At 52.7% G+C, this 22462-nt stretch overlaps 1 protein-coding gene across 1 annotated transcript in view; it reads right to left on the reverse strand.

The window, feature by feature from the left end:
• Positions 1 to 966: 966 nt before the first annotated feature.
• ALK (ALK receptor tyrosine kinase) overlaps positions 967 to 22462 on the reverse strand; it is a 591773-nt gene continuing 570277 nt past the window's right edge. Inside the window, exons 20-29 of the mRNA XM_008162272.3 lie at positions 22051 to 22237; positions 21268 to 21358; positions 21096 to 21160; positions 19642 to 19771; positions 17125 to 17222; positions 13524 to 13616; positions 11437 to 11538; positions 5028 to 5162; positions 3810 to 3900; positions 967 to 1772 (exon numbers count right to left, since the gene is read on the reverse strand). Coding sequence (XP_008160494.2) covers positions 1095 to 1772; positions 3810 to 3900; positions 5028 to 5162; positions 11437 to 11538; positions 13524 to 13616; positions 17125 to 17222; positions 19642 to 19771; positions 21096 to 21160; positions 21268 to 21358; positions 22051 to 22237 — 1670 coding nt within the window. The 3' untranslated portion in view covers positions 967 to 1094. The remainder of the gene's footprint in view (positions 1773 to 3809; positions 3901 to 5027; positions 5163 to 11436; positions 11539 to 13523; positions 13617 to 17124; positions 17223 to 19641; positions 19772 to 21095; positions 21161 to 21267; positions 21359 to 22050; positions 22238 to 22462) is intronic.

The following is a 22462-nucleotide window of genomic DNA, read 5'->3' on the forward strand; positions in this document are numbered from 1 at the left end:
GCTTGGTTTTAATCTGCATTCGATAGCCATGCAGATGATGCTGTGTGTATTTCAGCAACCCTGCTCCCATGCGTGCTGGGGTCACATGACCAGGAGAGAAAAGGAGGTGAACACGGGGAGGAAGGATGCTGGTCCCCCAGTAGCACCTCTCAGGGTCCCCCGAAGACCTTTACTCCAAAGACCTGCCTGTCACCCGCAGGAACTTCAACCCCGTAGCGTTCATGACCAAATGTAGAAGGTTTTGGCCCAGACGGACTGACATGAGCCCATGAGAAGGGGTGTGTTTCTATGCTTCGCTGTTTCACAGCTGCTTCAGATATTTATTTTTAAATGATCAGAGTTTATTTAGTGGGAAGTTTAAAAGTGATTGATTTAGATCTTCGGTTTTCAGTCCAGTGGGAAGCCCCACACCAGTGGCGCACTTTGGGAGGTTTTCTTAAGGCATGAGGTATATTGATAGAATGCTGAGCGTCTGCGCCGGGCTCGGCCACTCGAAGGACCTCCTGCAGATGAGAACGTGCTCCTTTTCTCTAACCCACCGTCACTATCACATTTCACCATCGTCAAGGAGTCAGCACAATCGGAAGTGTCTGTCATCTGACGCGTGATGCTTCAGTTACTTGGCCATGAATTTCCTTTTCCAAGTAGAGAATGTCCTTCCCATGCCGACTCGTCACACATGGCTCCTCTTTGTCCCCCCGGCATTCCCCCTCCCCGGCAGGGGTCCAGTCCACAGCACCCAGGTCAGGGCGCATCCCTGGCTCCAGCTGCGGCCTCATGAGCAGCTCGTCTGATGCCCGCCCAGCTGCGGAGGCCCGAGGACTTGGGCCTCAGCCGCGCATGACAACCTTATGCAGCCAAGTCCGGGCCTTGTATCTCCCACTTGTCTTGATGACAGTTTTTTCTTTTGAAATGATAGGATGAACCCATGCTCAAAACCTCTCGAAAGCATTTGGAAAATACAGCTTTTATGTGGCTCTTCAAAACAAGTTGGCACAAAAGGAAAAGTGACGTTTGGTCTGGCTTGTGGAGGAGCCGTGGCCCGCCCCCCTCCATGGGCTCAGGGTTCCCCAGGAAAAGCAGCGAGTGGCCGCTCAGGGCCCAGGCTGGCTCTGGAGGGCCGTGTCCTGGTAGTGACTGGCCCCGGGGGCGGCGGCCTCTAGGGGCAGGCCCTGCTGCTGGTAGCCGTAGTTGACGGTGCCACACGGGAAGTGACGCAGCCTGAACAGGGGCACTTCCTTCACGCTGGCCGTCAGCGAGGACGGCTCCAGGAGCAGGGCGGCCCCGGGGACTCTGCCCGCTGCAGCGCTGGGCGGGACGGGGCCGCCCCCGTGTCCCGGGCCTCCCCTCTCGGGTTCCTTCTGTGCTGGAGGGCGGGCCTTCCTGGCAGGTTTCTCTGTGAACCACGAGCCGTATGTTGGGTTCCATAGGCTGGTTGGCTTGTTTCGGGATCGCTGGACTTTGTGCAGCTCGGGCGGCGGGTTCGACTGAGCGAATGCCATGTTAACGTGTCCCCCTCCCACGGCCGGCCCTCTGGCCACTCGAACGTTAACCTCTGCTGCTGGTGGCTTCCTTACTGCCTTGCCCGAGGATGTGGAGGGCAGAGGGGCTGGGGCGGCTGCGTCCTGCTTGTCCCCCCCTTTCCCTGCTGGGGGAGAGACTAAGAGAGGAGGGATTCCCTCAGGGTCTTTGGGCCTCACGGGCACTTTCTCCTCCTCCTCCACGAGTGGGCCGTATTCTATTGGCAAAGCCGTGTTGATCACATCTGGATCCTACAGGTAGGAGAAACAAACTGATTAAAACTCAATCACAGACACGAAATGTTGGATCTGGAAGATACCTGAGCAATGATCGCACCCAAACTTACTTTACTGATGAGGAAACCATTCAATGTTTATTGGGAATATGTTAACTTATAGGCACTGGGGAATAAGAAACCAATGGTAGCCTGGCCAGTGTAGCTCAATGGTTGAGCATCGACCATCCACCAAGAGGTCTCTGGTTCGATCCCCAGCAGGGGGCGTGCAGGAGGCAGCTGATTGATATTGGTGTTTCTCCCTCATCGATGTTTCTATCTCTCCCTCTGCCTTCCTCTTGCTCTAAAAATCAATAAAAACATCTACACTAATAAAAGAGTAAGATGCAAATGGACCATACCTTTGCGATGCCCACCAGCCAATCAGGAGTGAGTATGCAAATTAACCCAACAAAGATGGTGGGTTAATATGCATACGCAGGCGCCCCAGCTGCTCTGGGCTTCTGGGCAGTGTGGGAAGGCAGAAAGGCGGCTCCGAGCCAGAGTGAAAAGGCGGCTCCAGCCGGAGCGAAGGCGGTGCTGGCAGCCAGGGGACGGAAGGTCCATTCTTGCACGAATCTTCGTGCATCGGGCCTCTAGTATTTTTTAAAAAAGCATCCATGGGAAGCCCCCCTCACCCTTGAAGAGTGTAGGATAAGCCCTGGGATAGAAGCTGTGCAGGGTGCTGGAAGCACCCAACTGCCCGGGGCAGGGGTGGGGGCAGGAAAGGCTTTGCAGAGACCACTATTGGGCAAATCTTGCAGATTAGTGGATTAAAAAATTATAAACTATTCTTAAACATTATTCCAGTCTATTCCCAATAAAATCTTTCTAAAAAGAGAACTCCCTGTGTTTGACTTCAGGTTTGTGTGTGTGAGATGGGGCAAGGGGGTGGGGAGGGAGGAGACACACCGTCCCATGTTGGTTTACAAGGTTTATCTCTTCTTGGCCACCTCCCGCTTTCCTCATGTTTGGGTGGGTGATTATATTTTTCATATTGTTACATGTCAGATGTCACGGAGCAGTGGCTCTCAGGTCTGGATGTGACGGGCCCTTTGTGAACCCCAGGAAATGCTGAAACGCTGCGAGGAAAACCATTTACACACCAACTCGGTGCTATTTTCGCCCACAGATCATATTTATGGCCACGGAATGTAATAGAGAAAAGCAAAAGCAGTTGCCAGAGATTTGAGAAAAATTTGTGGAAGGAAATTTAAACTTGGGGAAATTTGAGTCTTTAATATTTTATGCAATTTGGGACAACCATGACTGCAGTTTAACAGAAAGCACATCGATCTAGTATTCATCAGTAAAGAGTTTAAGAATAAAAAATAACTACCTTCCGATTCTCATTTATATTTTAGCTTCTCTGTTAATTATTGATGTCCATAGTGAGTCATTCAAAATGTGCTCAGACAGCCCAGCTGGTGTGGCTCAGTGGTTGAGCGTCAACCCATGAACCAGGCAGGAGGCCATGGTTCACTTCCCGGTCAGGGCACATGCCGGGGTTGAGGGCTCGATCTCCAGTGGGGGGCGTGCAGGAGGCAGCCAATCCATGATTCTCTCTCTTCATTGATGTTTCTATCTCTCCCTCTCCCTTCCTCTCTGAAATCAATAAAGGTATATATTTTAAAATGTGCTCATACAGAGCCATCTGTTTTTAAGAGGCTGTACACTGTTGGAGAGCAGGGGTTTTTCCATATTTCCCTGAAGATCCAGTTTTATTCAATAAAACATTAGGTGCCCGGGAGGCATTTAGTTATAGTGGTGAATTGAACTGATTCCCTACTGAGTGTCAGCCACGCGCCACGTGCTGCTGAAGAAAGCAGCTACTAGTATTAACTATAAAATTTGCAAACTAAGAGCCCAATCATCTTACTTTATAGATAATTAACATTCGTTCTCATGATCCTAACTCACATGTTCTGGCTGGTTTAACTTTTATTTCACATTTCGGCATTTGCCATCATTAAAACTTTTCCACACAGACCCTGACCAGGGGGAATGTCTGTACCTGTGTGCAGTATTCGATCCTCTCCAGGATGATGGCGAAGTTGGGCCTGTCCTCGGGCTGGTGCTGCCAGCACTGGGTCATTATCCTGTATCTGAAAGAAGGATCAGCACATTCACTAAAACCGGGAGAAACAAGGATGAAACGTACATTTCTTCCCCCCACGTTTTTCTAAGTGGGACCGGGGGTGGCACTGCCTTTGAGGGTGGTAACCCGAGGTCCCAGGTGGTTGGCATATGCTGCCCTCTGCTGATAGGCCAAGGAATCATGCCAAGTGTAGAAGATAACACCAAAGCCATGAACACAACCATCCTGTGTCCCCATTAAATACGGCCCTCTCATTCCATTCCTGAGTTAAAGTCACCTCTGGGGAGGAATATTCTGATTATTCTAGAGACCCGGTGCACAAAAATTCATGCACTGGGGGGTGGGGGTCCCTCAGCCGGGCCTGCCCCCTCTCACAGTCTGGAGCCCTCAGGGGATGCCCTCTGCAGGAGGTGACCAGGCCAATCAGGGGAAGGCGCCACCCCCATCACCCCACTGCTGCTGCCACTGCCGGCCGCAGCAGCTGGGAGGCCTGAACCCCAGGCCTTGCAGCCGCCAGGGCTCACAGCTGCCTGAGCTTACGGCTGTCATGAGCCCATGGTTGCCGTGAGCCCCGGGCCTCGCAGCCGCTGTGGTTTTGTCCAGATGGATGCCCAGTAGACGTCCGCCCTAATTAGCTTATTACTCTTTTATTAGTATAGATTGCCCATCTGCCTTGCTTGTGGCTAGCAGGTGAGGGGTGCCAGACAGGACAGCAGAAAATGCGGGGAATGGGCAAAAGTAGGTTTACAGTTTTGTGCATGCAAAGCACAGAGGTTATTCTTATATTATGAACAAACATAAACCCACTTTTGCCCCGCCCTGTATTTAGGGGACTCAAGTACAATGGTGTTGGGTAGAAGGGGTGGAGGCCAGGACACATTCCTTGAGGAGCGTGAGCTTGGTGAGCCCACGGCCTCCAGCCAGCCAAAGGACATCTTTTTGGGTTGAAGTCACTGCTTTTGGGGCCGGAAGACTAACCCATCCCACTGGTGTCACAGACATATTCCTATCTCGGGCGCATTAAGGGAGGCCCGGCACCTGCCCTGTCACCTTAACAAAGCACATGGGGCTATACATGCTTTGAAAAGGAGAACTGCTCAGTAACTTGTAGAAATGCTCCTAAAAGAGTCGTACACAGGCCCAGGGCAGTTCTTCGGGGGGTCCATCCGTCCTCCGCTGGTGACAAACTCCAGGACCTCCTGGTTGCTCTTGCTGGGGTATGGCATATATCCAAGAGAGAATATTTCCCACAGCAGCACTCCAAAGGACCTGTGCACAGGACAGGAGACATGGATGTGGATACACACACATACACACATGTGCACACATGGATACATGCATAGATACACATAGGACAGACACACGGACATAGACACACACACACGTATATACACATACACAGATGTAAATTTTTAATTTTTTTATTACACACATTTCACAACAGATAATTGTTAATATGGAGAAATGAGAAAGCCACATGCAATGCTCTGTAAAAAGAGCCATTATTAGCATGTTGTTGTTTTTGGTTCTAGTCAAGTTTCTGTGCTTAGATTTTTTTTCTTTTGTTAATCCTTACTCAATATTTTTCCATTGATTTTCAGAGAGAGTGGAAGAGAGAGGGAAAGACAGAGAGAAACATCCATGTGAGAGAAACACATTGATTGGTTGCCTCCTGTATGAGCCCCAACCAGGGCCTGGGCCAGGGAGGAGCCTGCAACCTAGTTACGTGCCCTTCACCGGAATCGAACCTGGGACCCTTTGGTCTGCAGGCCGATGCTCTATCCACTGAACCAAACCGGCTAAGGCCTTCTGAACCTTGATTTTTTTTCAAATTCCATTATAGCATAACATTTTCCATGCTAATAAAAACATTTTGTAAATAGAATTTCAAATGGCTATAAAAATTCCCACTAAGTAGTTTTGTCATATTTGCCTTATCACTTAAAATTTTTTAAATATTTAAAATACTATGATGAACATGTTTGCATTTTTTTAAAAGGACAATTTGCTTAGGATAAAGTCCCTGAATTTAGTATTAGAATAACCTAGTAAGTTCTAGGATAATTCTAATGAAATGACTAGATCAGAAGAATACCAACACTGAAAAATTCTTGACACACACTCTCCACTTGACTTCCAAAGACGTCACTCTGACCATCAGCCAGCCTCACGCAAGAATGCGCCCAACACTCACCAACACCCAGCATTCTCTCTGCACTACCAGCTCCTGCTTCATTCTTTCCAGCTCAGTGGCACCATCGCTCCTTACTGGCTCACGCTCAGACGTGGGCATCGTCCTTGATTACCACACTCTTTCCCACACCCACTCCACACCAGTGGTCAGCGTCCTGTTCCCTCCCACACCCACTCCACTCCAGCGGTCAGCGTCCTGTTCCCTCCCACACCCACTCCACACCAGTGGTCAGCGTCCTGTTCCCCTCCCACACCCACTCCACACCAGTGGTCAGCGTCCTGTTCCCTCCCACATCCACTCCACACCAGTGGTCAGCGTCCTGTTCCCCTCCCACACCCACTCCACACCAGCGGTCAGCATCCTGTTCCCCTCCCACACCCACTCCACACCAGCGGTCAGCGTCCTGTTCCCCTCCCACACCCACTCCACACCAGCGGTCAGCGTCCTGTTCCCCTCCCACACCCACTCCACACCAGCGGTCAGCGTCCTGTTCCCTGCCCACACCCACTCCACACCAGCGGTCAGCGTCCTGTTCCCCTCCCACACCCACTCCACACCAGTGGTCAGCGTCCTGTTCCCTTCCCACACCCACTCCACACCAGTGGTCAGCGTCCTGTTCCCTCCCACACCCACTCCACACCAGTGGTCAGCGTCCTGTTCCCTTCCCACACCCACTCCACACCAGTGGTCAGCGTCCTGTTCCCTTTCCACACCCACTCCACACCAGCGGTCAGCGTCCTGTTCCCTTTCCACACCCACTCCACACCAGCGGTCAGCGTCCTGTTCCCTGCCCACACCCACTCCACACCAGCGGTCAGCGTCCTGTTCCCCTCCCACACCCACTCCACACCAGCGGTCAGCGTCCTGTTCCCCTCCCACACCCACTCCACACCAGTGGTCAGCGTCCTGTTCCCCCCCACACCCACTCCACTCCAGCGGTCAGCATCCTGTTCCCCTCCCACACCCACTCCACACCAGCGGTCAGCGTCCTGTTCCCCTCCCACACCCACTCCACTCCAGCGGTCAGCGTCCTGTTCCCCTCCCACACCCACTCCACACCAGTGGTCAGCGTCCTGTTCCCTCCCACACCCACTCCACACCAGCGGTCAGCGTCCGGTTCCCTCCCACACCCACTCCACACCAGCGGTCAGCGTCCTGTTCCCCTCCCACACCCACTCCACACCAGTGGTCAGCGTCCTGTTCCCCTCCCACACCCACTCCACACCAGCGGTCAGCGTCCTGTTCCCCTCCCACACCCACTCCACTCCAGCGGTCAGCGTCCTTGTTCCCCTCCCACACCCACTCCACTCCAGCGGTCAGCGTCCTGTTCCCCTCCCACACCCACTCCACACCAGCGGTCAGCGTCCTGTTCCCCTCCCACACCCACTCCACACCAGTGGTCAGCGTCCTGTTCCCCTCCCACACCCACTCCACACCAGCGGTCAGCGTCCTGTTCCCTCCCACACCCACTCCACTCCAGCGGTCAGCATCCCGTTCCCTAACTACTCGAGACGGAGCTTGAACCGGACCACTCTGAATGGGTCCACTGCCACCCCGAGGCCTAGCCCCCCTCACCTCTTACCTAGAAATGAGCAGTATTTTCCGAATGGCTTCCCCTCTTCACCTGTCCTACTCCAATCTGTTTTCAATGGCAGCAAGTGATTTTTCTTTTTTAAAGTGATCATGTCACACGTTTGCTTCCAACACTTCAGAGGCTCCCGTTATGCTCAGAATAAAATCCGCATCCCGAGCCTGGGTCCCAAGGCCTTCCTGCCTGCCCTGCCATCCAACTCCTGCCGGAAGACTCGTTTTCGTCCCTGTCCCTGGCACTCAGCCTGGAAAGCCTTCCCCAGACCTCCCCAGGTGCGCCTCGCTGCCATTCAGGTGTGGGCATGCCCGTCCTCCGGAGCCTTCCCCACCCCCCTCACCTACCACCACCCCTACCCCCATCCCTACTCCCACCCCACCCCCACCCTGAAACAGCCTGCTCTGAGGAACCTGCTTCTCTGCCTCCATAGCTCTTATTAGCATCTGAAGTTATGTGACTTATTTGCTTCTTAAAACATTTTATGAAACAATCTAAACTTCAAAAAGGAAAAATAATAGATACCTGTTTCTAGATGTTAATATTTTGCTTTATTTGTGACAGTTCTCCCTCTTTTTGAAGAAATAAAATAGATATAGGCAAGCCCCACCCTCCACCCTTTCCTGCTCTTTCCCCTTCCCTGAAGTTAGCATTTCTCCTTCCATGTATGTTCTTCTCAATGTGTGAAAGCATCCTATCTAATAAAAGAGTACTATGCAAATTGACCATCACTCTAAGATACAAGATGGCTGCCCCCATGTGGACACAAGATGGCTGCCATAAGATGGCCTGCAGGGGAGGGCAGTTGTGGGCAGTTAGGGTTGACCAGGCCAGCTGAGAAGGGCAGTGGGGGGGGTGACCAGGTCAGTAAAAGAGGGCAGTTGGGTCAGACCAGGCCAGCAAGGGAGGGCAGTTGTGGGTGATCAGGCCAGCATGGAGGGCAGTTGGGGGGGACCAGGCCTGCAGGGGTGGGAAGTTTGGGGGGAAACAGGCCTGCAGGGGAGGACAGTTGGCGGGGGCAGGACTGCAGGGGAGGACAGTTGGGGGACCCAGGCCTACAGGGAAGGGCAGTTGGGGGGGACCAGGCCAGCAGGGGAGGTCAGTTGGGGGGACCAGGCCTGCAGGGGAGGGCAGTTGGGGGGACCAGGCCTGCAGGGGAGGACAGTTCGGGGGGGGACCAGGCCTGCAGGGGAGGACAGTTGGGCGGACCCAGGCCTGCAGGGGAGGGCAGTTGGGGGGGACCAGGCCAGCAGGGGAGGTCAGTTGGGGGGACCAGACCTGCAGGGGAGGGCAGTTGGGTGGGGGCTAGGCCTGCAGTGGAGGACAGTTGGGGTGGACCCAGTCCTGCAGGGAAGGACAGTTGGGGGCACCAGGCCTGCAGGGTACAGCATTTGGGGGGTACCAGGCCTGCAGGAGAGGGCAGTTATGGGCGATAAGGCCAGCAGGGAGGGCAGTTAGGGGTGACCGGGCCAGCAGAGGAGGGCAGTTGTGGGAGACCAGGCCAGCAGGGGGGGGCAGTTGGGGGGTACCAGGCCTGCAGGAGAGGGCAGTTTGGAGGACCCGGCCTGCAGAGGAGTACTGTTGGGGGAGACCGGGCCAGCAGGGGAGGGCAGTTGGCGGGGACCAGGCCTGCAGGGGAGGGCAGTTGTGGGGGGGGCAGGCCTGCAGGGGAGGGCAGTTAGGGGTTACCAAGCCAGCAAGGGAGGGCAGTTGTGGGTGACCAGGCCTGCAGGGGAGGACAGTTAGGGGCAACCAGACTGGCAGGGGAGGGCAGTTAGGGGTGACCAGGCCAGCAGGGGAGGGCAGTTAGGGACAATCAGGCCGGCCAGGGAGCAGTTAGGTGTCGATCAGGCTGGCAGGGGAGTAGTTAGAGAGTGATCAGGCTGGCAGGCAGAAGCGGTTAGGGGCAATCAGGCAGAGGCAGGTGAGCAGTTTGGAGCCAGGAGTTCTGGATTGTGAGAGGGATGTCCAACCGCCCGTTTAGGCCCGATCCCACTGGGCAGTTGGACATCCCTCAAGGGGTCCCAGATTGGAGAGGGTGCAGGCGTGCACGAATTTTGTGCACCGGGCCTCTAACAAACAACAAAGTTTCTATATTATGGACTTAATGTTTGTATTAAAATTAAATAACATCCTGTCCCTTTTTGGAACTCGCTAAACGTCATTTTGGAATTTACACATGTTGATGTATGTGGGTGCAGGGTGTGCTCTTATACTGCTGAGTAATTCCCCATGACATAAGTAAACCACAGCTTGTTTTTTTATTCCCTATATGAGGGACATTAGGCTGTTGTAGCTTTTTCTCTATTGTGAACGATGTTGAAATGAACATCCTTGCTCAAGTCTATTTGTGTCATGCTCTCTCTCTAGACACTTAGAACTAGGATCACGGGAAATAGGACATGCATGTGTTCAGAATAAGGACTTAATTACCTGGATTACTCTCTGTATCTGGATGGGATAGGTTGGGGTGTTCTAATGTTGGTGCACACAGGAATCACCTGGGGGTTCGTTAAAACACGAGTGCTGGGCTCACCCATAGAGTTTTGCTTCCATAGCCGGAGGTGGTGGCTGAGAATTTGCTTCTAACAAGTTCCCAGGTGGTGCTGATGCTGCTGATCCACAGACCTCACTTTGAGATCCATTGGGTTAGGATAAGCCAAAGCTAAAAACAGACCCAGCAATCCTACCTTATGACCCAGCAACCCCCCTTCTGGGGATCTAGCCAAAGAAACAAACCAGTATTTCAAAGAGATGCCTGCACTCCATATTCACTGAGTGTTCTTCTCAAGAGCCAACATATGGAAACAACCTAAGTGTCTGCCAGTGGATGAAAGGATAAAGAAAAGGTGGTATCTATCTACCTACCTATCTAACCTTTTTATTAAACAATATAGAAATTACTAGGTGTCTAGATTAATATCCTAATACATACACACTAATACATATATTAATACATAAATATATACACATGTGTATATATACCACACACATCACCTTTTCTTTATTCATCTGTGTGTGTGTGTGTGTGTGTGTGTGTGTGTGTGTGTGTTATTTTTATCCTTAAAGAGAAGGAAATCTGTCTTTTTTGAGAACCTGGGTGAACCTGGAGGGCATTATGCTAAGTGAAATCAGCCAGCCACGGAGAGAGAGATTCTGCATGATCCCACGGACATGTGGTGTTACAGAAGCAGAGAGCAGGACTGTGGGTGTGGGGCTGGGAGCACACAGCTGTAGGCCTGCGGAGTGGCTGAGTCTTCAGAGCTGATGTATAGAGAGCGACGCCCAGCTTATCTTTAGCTGTAGGAAGGGTCTCACCGCTACGGTCAGCAGCCCTTTAGTGCCCCCCCCCCGCCCCCATTCTCCTTTATTCTGTTAATGTGGAGAATTTTATTGCTCAATTTTCTAATCCCAACTCAATGTTGCACTCCTGGAATAAATCCAAATCCAACTTCGTTATGTAAAAAGAAAAAGAAATTACATGTGCTCTCCGTGTGTGCACCCCGGCCAGCAGTATCAGCGCCCCTGGGAACCTGTATGCAGATCCTCAGATCTCCTGAGTCACAAACTCTCAGGGAGGGGCCAGTGATCTGCTTTAAGGAGCCTTTCTGATGATGCGGATGTGTGCCAGCGTCCAGAGCCGCTGGTGGACGGGTGTGCTGACGCTTCTCCGACCCTTGCCTGACACAGGGCCTCCTGCTGAGGGGTGGGATCACCACCCAAGGCCCACGTGGGACCTGGGGGAGGGCAGCAGAAAGACTCACCACGTGTCTGTTTTGGATGTAAATATTCCTTCCATGAAGGCCTCTGGGGGCATCCACTTCACGGGCAGCATCGCACAGCCGCCCTTTCGGTAGTAGCTCGCTCTGTGGGGGAGGAGAGGAAAAGTGAACTCGGTTCTGGAGACGGCTCTGAGCGGAAGCTCCAGGCGACTTGAGCAAGTGCAACCATCTACCCATAAAAGGACTGAAACCAATGAGGTCTGTGGTTCAGGAGAGCAGGGAACACATCATTTGGTTAAAAACGCTGTCATTTAATCACACACAAAACTGCCCACCGGAGGCATAAAAGGCAAGATCTAGACAGTGACTAAACACCCACAGAGGATGGTGAGATCTCCCTGCTGGGCTGTGTTTGCTGTAACTCACAAAGAGCAACATCACCCCAGCCGTGGCAGTGCAGCCTGCTCCTGCTGAGCCACAGGAACGCAAGGCCCACATGGGAGCATGGACAGCAGGGCTGTGTCTCCCTGGCTTTGGCTCCCTCCTAGCGCCACGCAGCGTTAGGTCAACATCACCACCCGACAAACACGCCAGGCAGCGGCCGGGATGCTGCCCCCTGCACACAGCCCAGCAGCGGAACAGGGCCGGGGTGCAGCGGGCTTCAAAGGTACGAGTTAATTTATTATCTTTTGCCGGTGATGTCATTAGTGCAAGTCACTGATGAAAACTAATCAATTACCTTCTATGCCTTTGACACCAGCTCCACCCTTGGCCTGTGCTCTCCTGCCACCGTGGGAGGCAGCTTTCCGACCAGATGCCTCGCTTCGTTAATCACTTCAACAAACAATACTGAGTGTTTAGTGTATCAGGTGCTCTGCTGTGTGGTGAGGACATAAGTCTTCCAAGGAAAGGGTTTAGTGGGAGGAACAGACGCAAGAACACGTGCAGCACAGGGCAGCATGTAGTGAGGGAGGGTGCAGGGCTCCGTGGCACAGGTGAAGAACTGATGTTCTGCTCGGGATGGGGCGGGGCAGGAAGTGATTCACAGGCGGGGGGGGGGGGGGGCGGGGGCGGGAGGGGCTGATGGCGATGAAGCTCCCCCAGAACACCGTCCTGAAGGTGAAATTGCAGTGCGGGTGGGAGCTGTGGGACAGGTTGGGGGTGAAGCCTGGAATGAGGGGGCCTGTGAGAACTACGATGGAGGGGAAGGGCTCGCTAAGCCACAGGCACTCCGGGGTCCTCTGAGAAAGGAGGGGAGGGAACCTCGAGACTTTGGGTGGCAAAAGAAGGTAGAGCGCAGCAAACCAAGGTAACGTGGTGGAGACCAGTGGCTGATGACTGTGACCTGCTAACTCAGAATCTTCCCCGAGCTGCTACCTGGTGGCAAAGCATGGCATCGGCCTTCTCCCGCGCAGATGGCAGCCAGTTCTGACGGGGCCTCAGGGGTCTCCCTAACCCTCCAACAGTAAGAGCCCTGCATGACCTCCCTCCTCTCTCTCTGGGTGAGGGACGTGCTTAGCGACCACACACTGAGTGGCTTGCTCAGCTCAGGGAGCAGGTCACTGTTGTAAATGATTAGATAAGGAAGTAACCTGAGATCAAGTGCAATACAAGTGGTTTTTAAATGAAAAGTTATTTTACGTTTTAAAATGTAGTCTTGAGAATATTATGGGAAAAAGAATGTACTTATGGGCTTTGAGCTATACTCCGTGTCTCCTCGTGTGGGTAAAGGTGACCCATGAGCTGGGCCCGGCATCCGGCCAGTTTTGGGGTGCTCTTGCCTGGCCATGGAAACTAAGGCCGCTTGGAATTCCTGAGTTAATGTTTACATAGAAACTCTTTCCATATCGCGCATCCCAGTTATTGTGTCTCAGAATGTGTTAGGATTAGAGCACTGAAACTGGAGACGATCTGATGAAGAACTTGGTGTCAATCATGGTGGGCAGTGTGATCCTGGATTTAGACCGTCAAGTGCGGGTACTAATTAAGGTTCCCCCACAAGCTGCAAAGGAACTTAATGAAATTTTAGGCAGCAAGTTGACAAGGTGCCAGCGATGATTTAGGACACAAGCAGCCACATCCCGTTCTCCCGAGGGCTGGGCTGAGAAGGTGACACGGTCTTTGCTCACCTGTAGATGTCCCGGGCCATTCCAAAGTCTCCAATCTTGGCTACCCTTCCAGGGCCCGGACAGGTCAAGAGGCAGTTCCTGGCAGCAATGTCCCTGGGAACAAATAAATGAGAAACACATTTCCTTATTCCCCTGGGAGAATACATGTGTGGTTTCAGCACTAGGATTTTCACCTCTCATCAGAAGGTCAAGTAGTTCCCTCCTCGACTCTATGTTTCCTTTACTGCGTTACACTTCAGTAGAAAGGAGATAGCCATGCCAATTCTAGGCCTCAGAACTCAAGGGAAATGGGAAATGCTTAGGGATATGATTGAAAATGTTTATTAGGACAATAACATGAAAATAACTATAATAGAAACTAGAATTTATTGGCCTTTCACTATGTACTGAGTATTGTCCTAAGTGCTTCATATCTAATTCTCACAACAACCCTATGAGATAAAGGGTGCTATTATTATCTTCATTTCATTAAACAAATTACGCTAAAAGCAGATAATAGACGGACCAAGGCATCCTGAAGCTACTGTGTGTACAGCTTGCCGCTTGGTTTCCGCCAGCTGTTTGAAGGCGTCTTCTGGAACAGCATGGCTTCCATGCTACCAAATTCAAGTAGGTTAAGGTGTGCCCACATAGCCATAGTTGTCCTTGTTAATCAGCCATTATGGTTCTCCCATCCAGGATTTCCTCCAAAGCCTTTGCTAAGCCGCCTGCCCCCTAGCCAGTGGCTGAAGAATCCCTCCTTCCAGGTTCCAGAGCCACATTCTCTTCTCCGTTGAGCGCCAGATGGTCTACCTGCCGGCAGCATCCTAAGGCATAGCCAGAGGCCTCGCCACTCCTGCCACTGACTGCTGGCTCCCCCACTCCTGGCCTGCCCATGGGAGCAGGTGCAGCCAGAGGAGTCTGGGGTGGCCTCACAAGTCCAGGGCAGAAACAAGCAGCGGTCCTTGGGGGCCACAGCTGGGGCTGGCCTGTTTCTGACTGGTTTCATGAAGGTCCTGATCTTTGGTCGAGAAGCACGTGCAGAATAAACAACTGTAGAGTGTTTTAAAAACAGGATCTGGGTTGGAAATTATGGCTTAGGAAACCGGAACGATGGGCCAGGGAGGGAGACGGATGTTGTTGACACCACTTTCCTGACCCAGAGGTTTAAGGTGAATTTCGAGGAGCAATGGTGCATAAAATGCCCTAATAAAACCATAGAAGCATAACATGCATGACACCAAAAAGAAGAAAAATAGTGGGGTATATAGCCATTACTTCTTAAGAGAAATATAGCAAAGTAGAGCAGGGACAGTATTTATGGCTCCAGAAAGGTCTTTACGCTGATGTGCGTGGAATGGTTGCTTCAAAAAGTGATCTTGAATTTAATGGCAAGAAAGTAAATACAGTATCATAGAACACACCAGGAATTGGTAGAATAACACATAATTCGTGAAGTGGTAATAAACTATAATAAAAGGAAACAGACCTAGTAGAAAATGGGAGTATGTGGGATGTTCACTCTGAATTCAGGGGGTGCCCTTGCATGGGAGCCTGGGAATCGGGGGCAGACAAAGGGTGGAGGAGAGAGAATGAGAGGTGATCCTTTCGTGGGCATGCGCCACAGACCACGCAGCCCCTTGGAGATGCAAAAGATGCATAATACCAAGTTCCCCAGAAAAAAAGCTTGGATTGAGACAGTCAATTTCTGCCAGAAGCCGCCTTTTGCTTATAAAGCAGATCATCTGGTACATTCTTGATTTATCTCTGACAATTTCATTTCTCAAAAAAGATAAAAGGAGCAACAAGCTATTACTCTGGGATCAAATTCTGACCTTCAGTAACTCTTCACAGATATGGAGGCAATGGAAACCCTGAGAGAATGGGGCCCTGTTATCTTATCATCTCTAATAACAGAGCACTGGATATGGGCCCAGGTATCATGGCTCCAGGGAAGCAGGTTTCAACACGTCGGAGGAAAGATGGATGGGATCCCTTAGCCAGGGAGTGTGTCTGCTCGGTGATGACAAAGCAGAGATGCTCTCGGGGAGAAGCAAAGGGGGACATCTGAAGGCGCCAAGGTGACTGTACAGGTCGCTCTCCGATGAGTCCAGTCGTCAAGGACATAGACATCGATGCAAAGGTGGCTGTAACCAAGGACGAATCTCACAAAGGGCACAGCTTTGTCATGTCCAAGTGACAATAAAGAGCGGAGATGCAGGCAAAGTTCTGGGCACACAGACCGGGCAAGAACAACACGGCAGACTGACCTGCGCTCTGAAGCAGGGCGTGTGGCTTTGGAGGAGAACAGAGAGGCCTGGCCCCCGCCCCTCCTCTGCTTCTGCTGTTTCTATCAGGAAAAATCACCCGGAGGTTGGGAAGGTTTAGAACCAAGAGGAAGAACTGAAGACCAGAGGTGACGTGACAGTAAAAGATAAGGCCGTGTGAGAGTTTGCAGCCTGGTTTTGGGAATAACTTTGGGCAGCCAGATGAGTGTGTGCCTTGATCTTGAATTCCCCGTTCTCATTAGGGAGCGGGCACAGCTTCCTGCTACGAAAAATGCTCTTCCATTTCTAGCCTCAGGCAGTACCTCTCGTTCCTGCTTTGTATTTAATATTCTAATTATTCGGAATATGCCTATCCCCTTTGGAGACGTGAGCTAACACATAATTGTTAATTCACCAGGTTGTTATGAACTTAGAAGGAAATCATTAGGAAGAGCTTTGCAAAGAGCCCGACAATCTCTTGGACTTTTCGGATTTCGGAATTAAGCTGTCGGCTGAGAAAGTCCCCCGCAGCCAGCGGACAGAGATCAGCGTGCTCTGATGCCTACAGCACGGCCCGTGGCCTTGGGTTGCAGCCCAAACACCATTGAAACATGAGGATCCGGTGGAGTAGAAGTCAGGTGTACAAGTAAATCAAATAATCATTATGCTCATTCAGGGTATTTCAGAAAAATCAATTTATCCAACAAACATTCCTTGTGTCTCACTATGTGTCAGGGAAACGGAGATGAATAAAACAGGGTCCTTGCCTTTGAGCACTCATAGTCAAGTGTGTGAAACTATGAACTCCTTTAATGTGCCTTAAGGAGCTCAGTTTTTATTTAATTTAATTTATATATTTTTTTATTGATTTCATAGAGGAAGGGAGAGGGAGGGAGAGAGAGAAACATCAATGATGAGAGAGAATCATTGATCGGCAGCCTCCTGCATGCCCTCCACTGGGAATTGAGCCCAAAACCTGGGCATGTGCCCCAACAGGGAAGCAAACCGTGACTTTCTGGTTCATAGGTCGACACTCAATCACAGAGTCACAACGGCGGGCAAGAGGGAGCGTTCAAATGATATAGGACTTGAAGGTTTCACTTCCAGACACAGGCAGGGGTCCCCATAGGAAGTCAAGAGCAGCTCCTCGGGGTCTTCAGCTGGGTGGGTATTTTTATACCCATTTTACATACGGGGCAAGTGAAGCCCTGAGAGAGTAAGTTGTCACCGTAAAGACAAAGAAAGCTGAGTCCTCACTGGAGGGAGACCCATCGTTGCAGTGGAAGGGAGAGCTGGGCCTGAGACGGGTAAGGAAGATGCAGAAGGCGGGAGGCGAGCAGGGCGCGTGGACTCACCGGTGGATGAAGTGATTTTCCTCCAAGTACTGGCAGCCGCAGGCAATGTCCCGGGCCACGTGCAGAAGGTCCAGCATGGCCAGGGAGGAGGGCTGGTTCTGTGGGGAGACAGAAGTGATCCATTGGTGAGAGGCTCGCGGGGAAGAGAAGACCTGAAACACAAGTTCAAGTGCTCCCAAGGAGGCCAAACCTGGACTCGCTGTTCCCCGGGGTCCCAGCCTGGCTTCCCATTAGAAAATCACCTGGCAGTTTTTTTTTTTTTTTTTTTTTTTTAAATATATTTTATTGATATTTTACAGAGAGGATGGGAGAGGGATAGAAAGCTAGAAACATCAATGAGAGAGAAAGATTGATCAGCTGCCTCCTGCACATCCCCCACTGGGGACGTGCCCGCAACCAATGTACATGCCCTTGACCGGAATCGAACCTGGGACCTTTCAGTCCGCAGACCGACGCTCTATCCACTGAGCCAAACCGGTTTTGGCCACCTGGCAGTTTTAAACCAATATGGATGCCGGGGCCTCAGCCCCACCAGTAAACCAATCACTCCAGGTGGCTGCAGCACCTGCAGGTTTCCCAGCGCCCCAGGTGAGTAACGGTGCAGCCGGGGCTGGGAACCCCGAACTATAGGAAGCCAGGAGGGGCCACCTCCACGGCATGGCACACTGCTGTGGTTCAGTAAATATTGGGGGTAGTTGATTCCACATGAACGAGGAGTTACCTAGATGTCAGCTGGGAGTTTCTCTGGCACCGATCGGGGCCTCCCCAGGACTCCCTGGAGCAACAGAGTGGGCTGGGGGAGGTGAGAGGAGTCACGTTCCATCCCGGGGCAGACGACAGGAGGGGATACTCTCTGCCCATGGAACATCAGGCCCTGCCTTCCGTGCACAGTGCAAGTCCAAGTACAGGATCTTGGACTTGCCAAGTGATGGGCTCCCAGATTCCTGCCCAGATCCCTGAGCTCTCCTCTGCACGCACAATACGTTTCCTCCTCGAGCCTCAGGAATGCTCAGTGGGAAAACCAGAGCCGTGCCTCTTCCCGAAGTGCATGCCACACATGCCCCGTGAGACCTCTGCCAGCTCCGCTGAGAATCTCGGCACGGGGCTGGGGCTCCGCCTTGGTGGGTGGTGATGGAAAAGCCATTGAGGTTGTTGCTCAGACCCTGGCAGAGATGCCCGTATGGCTCCCAGGCTTGGCCCTGAATGACTGAACCTCTCCTTGACAGTCCCCAAAGGAGAGCATTGGGATAAAGAGCACAGTGGGTTGGGAAAAGCAGTGAATCAGGAGGCATAGTCCTGAGTTCCGGTCCCAGCTCTCCCACTTCCTGTGAGGCCCTCTCTGAGCCACAGTTTTCTCAGCTGTGGAAGGTTGTGCTGTTTACGTCACAGAGTGGTTCTGAGAAACGTGAAAGCTATGAGGAGGAGGGTAACAACGCTAATGAGGACCATTATGAAATGGGCTAGTCTTTCTTTCTGCCCACAGCCTCCTGCCAGGTGTGCTCTGGTGCACACACACTCATTTCCAAGGAGTTCGATGGGATTCTTAAATGCCAAGGTGGGCCCCCCCAGGGACTCCCAGGAACAGTATGGGGGCTCCTCAGGCTAAGCTGTTCTAAATCGAGCTTGACTGGCGGTGGGGGTGGAGCAGCTGTGCCCTTCCGAGGTTCCTGCCGCCACTTGGAGGCCCTGAGAGCAGAAGTTCAGTCCTGGGCTTTCTGTAGCGGGGTGCCTGTCTGTATTCCTGTTTTCCGGGGGTGGGGAGGGTGCAAGTCTTCCCTGTAGTCCTTACAGACCAGCGGCACCTCTGAGAAGCCAGGTCCTAGCTCAGGTCTGCTCTGCTCCAGTTCCTGGTGCCCAGGGCCTCCCAAAGACCCTGGCAGTGACAAGAGTGGGTAGCTGGATTCCCGGCCCACCCAGTGTGCTGCGTTTTATAGTTTAGGACCATGTCCGAGATGTTCCAGTCCAGCACTTGGACCTTACCTTGCAGATACTGAGGTTAGATTGGGTAGTCTGCCCTAAGCCACAAGGCTGTGTAATGGCCAAGCAGGGCCAGGGTGTGGCATTCCTGCATCCACCTAGGTCTCTAGCCCTTTTACTATAACACACACACACACACACACACACACACACACACACACACACACAGCACCTTCCTAGATATTTCAGTACTTGATTTTGATAGTAAAACTATAAGGTCAGCATGTTCCCATTTGTGGGGTTCAGGGTGAATGGATATAGACTGACCTGCCCCACGTCAGCTGGTTGGGTGAGAGACCTGTTTGGCACGACTGTCCCTCTCTGTGCCTGTCCGTAGTCAGCAGGCCATACACATGGACCCCGACTGGAGAATCCATTGCACAGGCCGTGCATGAGCTCCCAGGGCCATTGTCCACTTCTGTTCATTCTCTCCTGGCTATTCCCCCACATCCAAGCCCAGGGGCTGACTCCCTGGGCCCCCGAGGAGTTGCTTCCCAGCTGCCCTGCTCCGTTCCTGGCACAAGCACTGGGGAGACTCACCGGGCGAGGGCGGGTCTCCCGGAGGAAGGACTTGAGGTCTCCTCCCGCCATGAGCTCCAGCAGGATGAACCGGGGCAGGGCCTGCAGACTCACTCCGATGCAGCGCACGATGTTCTGGTGATTGAATTTGCTGCAGAGCAGAGGGGGGTAAGCAAATATAACTGAGCTGAGTCTGAAAAACCACAGTGGGGAAAGCAGGACACAGGTCTGTTGGCAGCAGCCACATTAGGTAAAGGCACTCTGTAGAGGCTGGGAGCAGGGGCCATGCTGAGCCTACGCTGAGACTGTCTCGTCCCTGAGCAGGTGAAAGCCAGAGGGCAGGCCTGGCTGAGCTCAGGCTGCGGGAGAGCATTTGGTGGGCGGTGGGAGGACCCTGCACAGACACTTGGGTGAGAAAGCGGGTGGGAGACAGGGGAGCGTCCAGTGTCTTTCTGAGACAGATGCACGGGCTGCTGGCTAGGGTTCACGTTTGAGTCCTCCGAGGCCGGCCTCAGGCAGAAGCTGCGGGGACTCCTTCCACGGGGACAGGGTGAGACCTGCCAGGTGATGGCGTGTGAAAGAGGGGCGTATGGCTCCCATTGTGGATGCCTCCTGGAGGCCCTGGGATTTGGGTTTTCTTATTCATGTGACCTTGTTACCACTCATGGGCCACATGGGAACCCACACGCAGAGGTGAAATACAACGGTGGGTAGTTATTGCCCAGTACGAGATTGAGTGACTTGGGTCTTCTTCATATAATCTTACACTTTCCAAGTTTTATTCAATAATCATGTATTACATGTATAACTGGAAAGTAAGTAATTTTAAAGCAAATACAGAGCCTGCTGCCTGTCCTCCCGTGGCTCCAGATGCCACAGGCTCATCACACACACTGCCGGGGCCTCCTTCCCTCGCCCACGTTCACCGAGGGGAGGGCCCAGGCTGCCCCGACCTTCAGGATGTTTGAGGCTCTGCAGGGCAACAGGAGGCCATGAGCCGCCAGATCTCAGCTCAAACCCCTGAGTCCTCCTTAACGTTGTCTGCTGTCAGAGCCCTGGACACTGGGATTCCCAGTTAGGGGCCTCAGGCCACGAGTTGCAGGGTGCAGGCTGCTGCGTGGACCAGGGTGGGGCAGCCTTCCACCATGTGAGGGGCACACGTGAGAGCTGGGGGCGGTGGAAGGCTGGTAGAGGAGTAGCCTGGAGAGAGATGATAGCTAGCACACTCTGTTTCTTAAGAAGCAGGGAAAAGAATGAATGATGTTAGCTGAAGGCAGAGTAGTACCAATTGGATTATTTGGTCAGAGAGATTTTTCCCAGTGACAACCATGGGGGGCTGTTCCATTCTGGTAGGCCATGCTGAGAATTGGGGGAGTCTGCTGTTGGAGAGGGAGGGGTGTGCGGGAGGGGGTTCCCTCTGGGACATCAGTCAGAAGCATGTGCATGTGGGCGGTGGGGTGTCTCTGTGACGCTACCTGATGATCAGGGCTTCCATGAGGAAATCCAGCTCGTCCTGCTCGGAACACACCTCGGGCAGCGTCTGGGCACAGAGGGGAGAAGGCCTTTAGCCGCAGGAGGGCTGTCGGCAAAGACTGTGGCCAACAGAGACCGCTGGCCAAGCTCAGGCCCCCGAGGGACCCCGCTTACCTTTACCGCCACTTGCAGGGGGCTCGGGTCGTTGGGCATTCCAGACACCTGACCTTCATACACCTCCCCAAACGCACCATGGCCCAGACCCCTGTGCAAAGGAGAAGGCCAGATGAGGTGTAGGCGGGCAGGCCGAGAGAAAGGCCGAGCTGTCCACGAGGGGCAGCGGGGCACACACACACTCCAGGTCACACCTCACCCTGGCTTTGCTACTCAGCCCCGGGCCTCCATTGCTTTGTCTGAGAAGTGCCAAGAGGTGTTACAACCTGGGATACATGGCAGTGGTGGACAGTCCTTCAGTAAAGACTGGAGTCTGACATTTGCCAAGGACACAGAGGTGACTGAGACCCGACCCTCGCCCTGAAGGTGTGCACTCCGGGGGAGGGAGGGACAAAGGCTGACAGACACTTCTGTGTGGTGCTCAGTGAGTGACATGCACAGGGTGCCTGGGAGCTCAAGGAGGCCACTCGGCTCCATCAGGGGAGAAAGGGGCCAGGAAGGCTCAGGGAGGGCACTTATGTGGATTTTGAGAGGCCTGGTCACTCCCATGTAGTCTTCCTCTCATTGTACAAACCCCATGAAGATACAGGGTATTGAGTAATTTAATACCCCCCAAATGGCCCCGAACATTAAACCTCCCTCTGGGAGGGTTAGGGGTGCCCTAGGAGTTTCAATTAAAAGCAACTTTTTGCTGGCCTCTTGTGGCTAGAGGAACCTGTGTGTTGGGATGACAGCCAACCCCTAGAATACCCCCTTTCCCTGAAGGATGGCTGGGGCGCTCACCGAATGAGGGTGATGTTTTTCCGTGGCACCTCCTTCAGGTCACTGATGGACGAGGTCTTGCCGGCAAAGCAGTAGTTGGGGTTGTAGTCAGTCATGATGGTTGAGGTGCGGAGCTTGCTCAGTTTGTATTCGGGGCTCTGCAGTTCCATCTGCATGGCTTGCAGCTCCTGGTGCTTCCGGCGGTACACTGCAGATGGAGATGGAAGTGGCCTGGACCAGGCACCCGGCACTGGAAGCCACCACAGGCCACCTCCTCCAGGAAGCCTTCCTGGACCTCCATCTCCTCCTCTGAGATCTAAACCTTCCATCACACTTAGTAATACTAACAAAATGATTATAGAAGTGAAAGTGTACTTTTAATCGACATATTATTTAAAGTTAATGTAAAGCTTAATCTGCACTAATAAAAGAG

Source organism: Eptesicus fuscus, chromosome 16, assembly GCF_027574615.1.
Source record: "Eptesicus fuscus isolate TK198812 chromosome 16, DD_ASM_mEF_20220401, whole genome shotgun sequence".
NCBI lineage: Eukaryota > Metazoa > Chordata > Mammalia > Chiroptera > Vespertilionidae > Eptesicus > Eptesicus fuscus.